This window comes from Penicillium arizonense, assembly GCF_001773325.1.
Source record: "Penicillium arizonense strain CBS 141311 chromosome Unknown PENARI_contig130, whole genome shotgun sequence".
Classification (NCBI taxonomy): domain Eukaryota; kingdom Fungi; phylum Ascomycota; class Eurotiomycetes; order Eurotiales; family Aspergillaceae; genus Penicillium; species Penicillium arizonense.
This window is the reverse complement of record NW_019173407.1, coordinates 4,904-9,551: the sequence shown is the minus strand read 5'-3', so window position 1 is coordinate 9,551 and position 4,648 is coordinate 4,904. Positions and strand designations below refer to the sequence as shown.

At 47.9% G+C, this 4,648-nt stretch overlaps 1 protein-coding gene across 1 annotated transcript; it reads right to left on the bottom strand.

Moving 5' to 3' along the window:
* Positions 1-2,478: 2,478 nt before the first annotated feature.
* PENARI_c130G10775 (uncharacterized protein) lies at positions 2,479-2,923 on the bottom strand (the record flags this gene model as incomplete). The annotated part of the gene is made up of 2 exons (XM_022637966.1): positions 2,479-2,548; positions 2,607-2,923. The coding sequence occupies 2 exons, from the start codon at positions 2,921-2,923 to the stop codon at positions 2,479-2,481; spliced, it is 387 nt and encodes a 128-aa protein (XP_022482178.1).
* Between the last annotated feature and the right edge of the window lie 1,725 nt (positions 2,924-4,648).

Sequence of the window (4,648 nt, the reverse complement as noted above, 5' to 3'; positions counted from 1 at the left end):
CCTCACAGCCAATGAGCCCTGTGATTGTAAAAATGTGCTCCCTCACAGCCAATGAGCCCTGTGAATGTAAAAATGTGCTCCCTCACAGCCAAACAGCCCTGTGACTGTAAAAATGCGCTCCCTCACAGCCAATGAGCCCTGTGACTGTAAAATTGTGCTCAGTCATGCAAAACTTGGCTCGCCAATGACTTGCTATGGCTCCCTAGCAATGTGCAGGCACCTCTCCGTGGTGCTGGGGACCAGTATTCGAGTATTCAAGAGTATTCGAAGAAGCAAAGACCTGCCCAACATCTTCCTCGTCTGTTTTGTATTCCGAAGGATCAGTATCGGATAGATAGAATGAGCCCTAGATAGATCATCCCAAATTTAATGCCCAAAATTATAAATTACAACTGAAGTGTCCTTGTTACCGAAGGGCGTATTCCCAATTGCTCTGCATTGATAGTTTGCGGTCCGATAGTCCCTTCGCCGTAATGGAGCTGGCACTCCCATTGTAGAGCAAACGGAGACGAGACTGTTGTGTTAGGATGCTTGTTTTGGATGTTTGTTGTGATGTTGGTGAGTGTTGGTGAGTGTTGGTGAGTGTTGGTGAGTGTTGGTGAGAGTTGGTGAGTGTTGGTGAGTGTTGGTGAGAGTTGGTGAGTGTTGATGTGTGTTTATGAGAGTTGGTGAGAGTTGATGTGTGTTTATGAGAGTTGCTGCGATAATAATGAGGCTGGGATCACGTGCATACATATATACCTGTTCACCAGCCTATTTGTATCTTAGACAACATGCAACACAACACACAATCAACTCCCCTCAATAACATGAACACTGAAGCATCACCTAATAATCAACATGGTGAGAGTTGGTGAGTGTTGATGTGTGTTGAAGAGAGTTGGTGAGAGATGGCGAGAGTTGGTGTTGGTGTGTTGTTGCTCAGTGTTGATGTCGATGTGGTGAAATGTGTGTACCGAAACATCACTGTTGTGAACGGTCGGGCGGTGAAGGGAGGGGTGGTCAACGTCCCATGGAGGCAGCGCGGTTTCTTGCCATGTCACCCACATCATAGAAACTTCAATTGCTTTTTTTTTTTGATTCTGCAAAGCAATTTTGATCCCTGTTGGTCACGCCTTGACTACGGCCTCCAACTAATTGTGCAACTCTGATCACGCAATATACTGTACACTCAAGATCAGAACTACGAAGTGTAGAGCCCTGTGATATGTCTCGAAAATCCGAATTATGGGTTCAATTCAAGATGATTATGCGGTAGGCTCAGTTTCTTGCGTCGCCAAAGAAATTGCTTGAGATGACTATTGCTAATCACTCGAACCTATTCTACACTAGAATGCCTACATTATAGAGCGATTGCGAGAGTGAGAGTTTCTTTCTCTCGAGGTTAACATGTCATTGGTAGCTTTGGCTCGGGAATATCTGATTCGCTCCTACAGGTAGGAGCCGTCGCAAATTTGTGAATAATTCCCCGTCAGTACTTCCGATTCATAGTTCACCCAATCTCTCGTAAAAGTCCACTACAGCGATTAAGAAACAGTCGTTTTTTTCTGTGGTGCCTATTCCCGAGTCATGCAATACAGCATGCTCCGCTGCTGATATAGCATGATTGAAGCCCGGTCGATTTCCAACTAGCCCTCCGGGATCAGAACTGGTAAAACACTCTCCACGATCGCCGCTCGGGACCTGGTGATATTTGTACAGGGGTGTTCTCATCCACGTGTGACCCTAGCAGGCATCCGCTCAAATCCTCTCCAAGCAAATATAACATGAGCGCTTATTGGGGTAGATAATTCAGTATATGCTGTACGGGACATTTAGAGGTCCTACAACCCGAGGGCTCTTGTGGTGCTGTTACAGACATCAAACCCACCTTCACGGTGAATTGCTCAACAGTGATATGCCAGATATCGTCTTGGGCGCGATGATAAATACATCATAGATGATCAAAGCACAGTGAGCTCAGAGACGTAGAGAAATCGGCGATTTGCTGGCAAGACCTGCTTGGGCCGCCAGTTGCGATATGTTAGACGACGGTCTCAATGGACGAAGGATACTGGATAGCTTGACTGACCTCCAGCTGCTGTGACCTTCAAAGTGTATGGGCTTTGCACGTAGTGCTCGGGCTTGGATAGAAAAACACAGGCTCAGGAATCAAATCACCAAGCTTCTGTCTAACAGGGAAAAGACAAACAATGGTGATAGCATGCAGCTCCGTGTATGTCCGAGTGGTTCCCGCTCGCTCGAATATGTCGATAAGCTGAGCAACGCGGAGAGGAAGAGGAATCAGGGGGACTCTAACAGACGTGGTTCTTGGGTCATGAGTTCTCTCTTTCGTTTGGCCGTCCTCGGTCTTGTCCATCGATTCGAAGCTGACATGGCTATTGTTAGTCCACTCGGCTAGAGATGACGGGACTTCGCCTCACATTCTCCTTGCAAGCAAACTCGACGAACAACCTCGCCGTGTACGAAAATACGACTCTAGCAAGACGAAACATCGGCTCCTCCCGGTGCCTTCAGATTTTCAGGCTCGAAAGACGCCAGACGCCATCTGAGGACAACGATGGTCACCCACTGGACGCCAGGGATTCAAGCCGCAAGTAGGCTACCCCATGTGGGTGTTCAAATGCCGAGAGACAGACACTGCTATACGCTCCATTGGGTCTTGCATCAGGTAGGCATACCAAAGCATGATCTGATGAACTAAATCCACTGGGAGAAAGTCGAGGTAGCGATCATCGATGCCACCAGTAGTCATGTGGAAGAAACAGAGTATACGATGGTGTTGGTGCAGGGGAGGTCGAGCAGACAAGACATTTGCTCGCTTCGCATTCGTGTGTGAGAAGCTGAGGGTGTCTCCTGTTGTGAGATCCGAGTCAGCAAGTGTGATCCAGTTGGACGAGGTGTCGTGCTTTACGTTGTTCATGAAGAATCCCCCGAGTGTACGGTTGAAGCAGATGATAAACAAGAATCGTGATCATACCAGCTTACCAACTAGATCACTTCCAGTTCTCTTCTGCAATGCAGTCACCAATCATGCCATGCCATGTAAGTTCGTCGCACTCTCCGGCTGTCGCTTCGAGAAGCTGCTGGATGCATCGGGCAAGTTCACAAGATGGCAAAGGGGCGCGACGAACCCACCTGTGACAAGAAAACTGTGCAGTCGTAATGGGAGACCGTTTCGTGTAGACGGCGAGAGGTTGAGGCACTCCCGCCGTTTACGGTGTGAAGGCGATGAGGAGGGCGGAAGACGCGATTGGAGCGCGTCGTAGTGCCCCTTAGTCTTATCTGACGGCGGGAATAGGTTACTCAACATAACATTTTTCACGGGTGGCGATGGACTACTCCTAAAACAACATGGCGATGTCAGTGGTGTCGTGTTTTAGGGCACAGACTTGGCACAAATCATCGGACCTGGCGCAGCAGGAGGCGCGATATTCCACTCACCTTATCGTGGACAACCAACGTCTCGAGCTTATGCGTCCTGTTGTTGGCCCATGGCCTTGGTTTGCAAAATTTCACAAAGGACCTGCTGCATGGTACTGTTTGAAGCGGCAGGGCCAGAAATGGTGTTTGAGCCATGACTTTGCGCGGAACACTGACGGGGTGCTGGTTCGGACTCACTCTGGTGCGCTGTCAACGGTTTCTTGTCCATCGTTAGCTTGTAGATCGGATAGGTATTCCATGGTTCACATGACGCAGGTCAAGACGAGGGAAGAAGACACGGGAAAGGGCTCCGTGGTTTTTGCGCTGGTGTATATTGGCCGGAGTGCACGGGGTTTGGTAGTTTCGCATCACCTTTGAAGTCAGTTGAATTTAGACAATATCTTGCTTGGATTTACATACCCGTATGAAAACCGCTTCTTTGCATCAGGGATATATTCAGGGGCGGGAGAGTGGTCGGCGGCTATGGTGGACAGATGTTCGCAGAGATACATCGACCATCTAACATAAAATCTGCTTCTTTGATCGGCTGGCATGGGTGGCATAGTGGACCTGGTGGGAATCACATCTCTCACAAGCACTTTCTACCTTGCTGCTCCACGATGTATCTATAGATGTCAGTACAGTGGAAATTCCAGTAGGGTTGAAGGATAAGTAGGGTTGAAGGGAAGAACTTATCAGGTACCTCAAACGCAAGGCCTGCTCGACTTTGCGTAGCCAAGTGATAGAATTGTAGAACAAATTGCTGGGGGTAGAGGACGTATTTATAGGCTTCTCGGCTCCTATCGCGTACGTGCTCTGCTAGGTAGCAAACGTTGAAGGACACGATGCCTATACTACTGTAAATTTTACTCTGTCTGATTTTGGGATTTTGGATGGTTCCAACTAATGTGGAAAAAGTGTTAGGATTAAATATATCTCTCCTGAAGGATGTTTCATTACCAGTGAGCGACTGAATATGAGGTACACTCACTAACCATCAACACCGCGAGACTTGATCACCATCACCATCATTGAATGGGCTGTTAACAGAGCGCTGAAAAATCTTCAGATTCTAGTCAAAACTCCACTGTGTTGATTGAATTTCATGGTGATAGTGAGACTGAGTACATAACCACTTATGTTTGTATGGTTAGTCCATAAAAGACTCGAAGAATTGATGGAGGTGGTATTGATCAGGCCCTCGACTTTCTCCTCCTCAACAGCC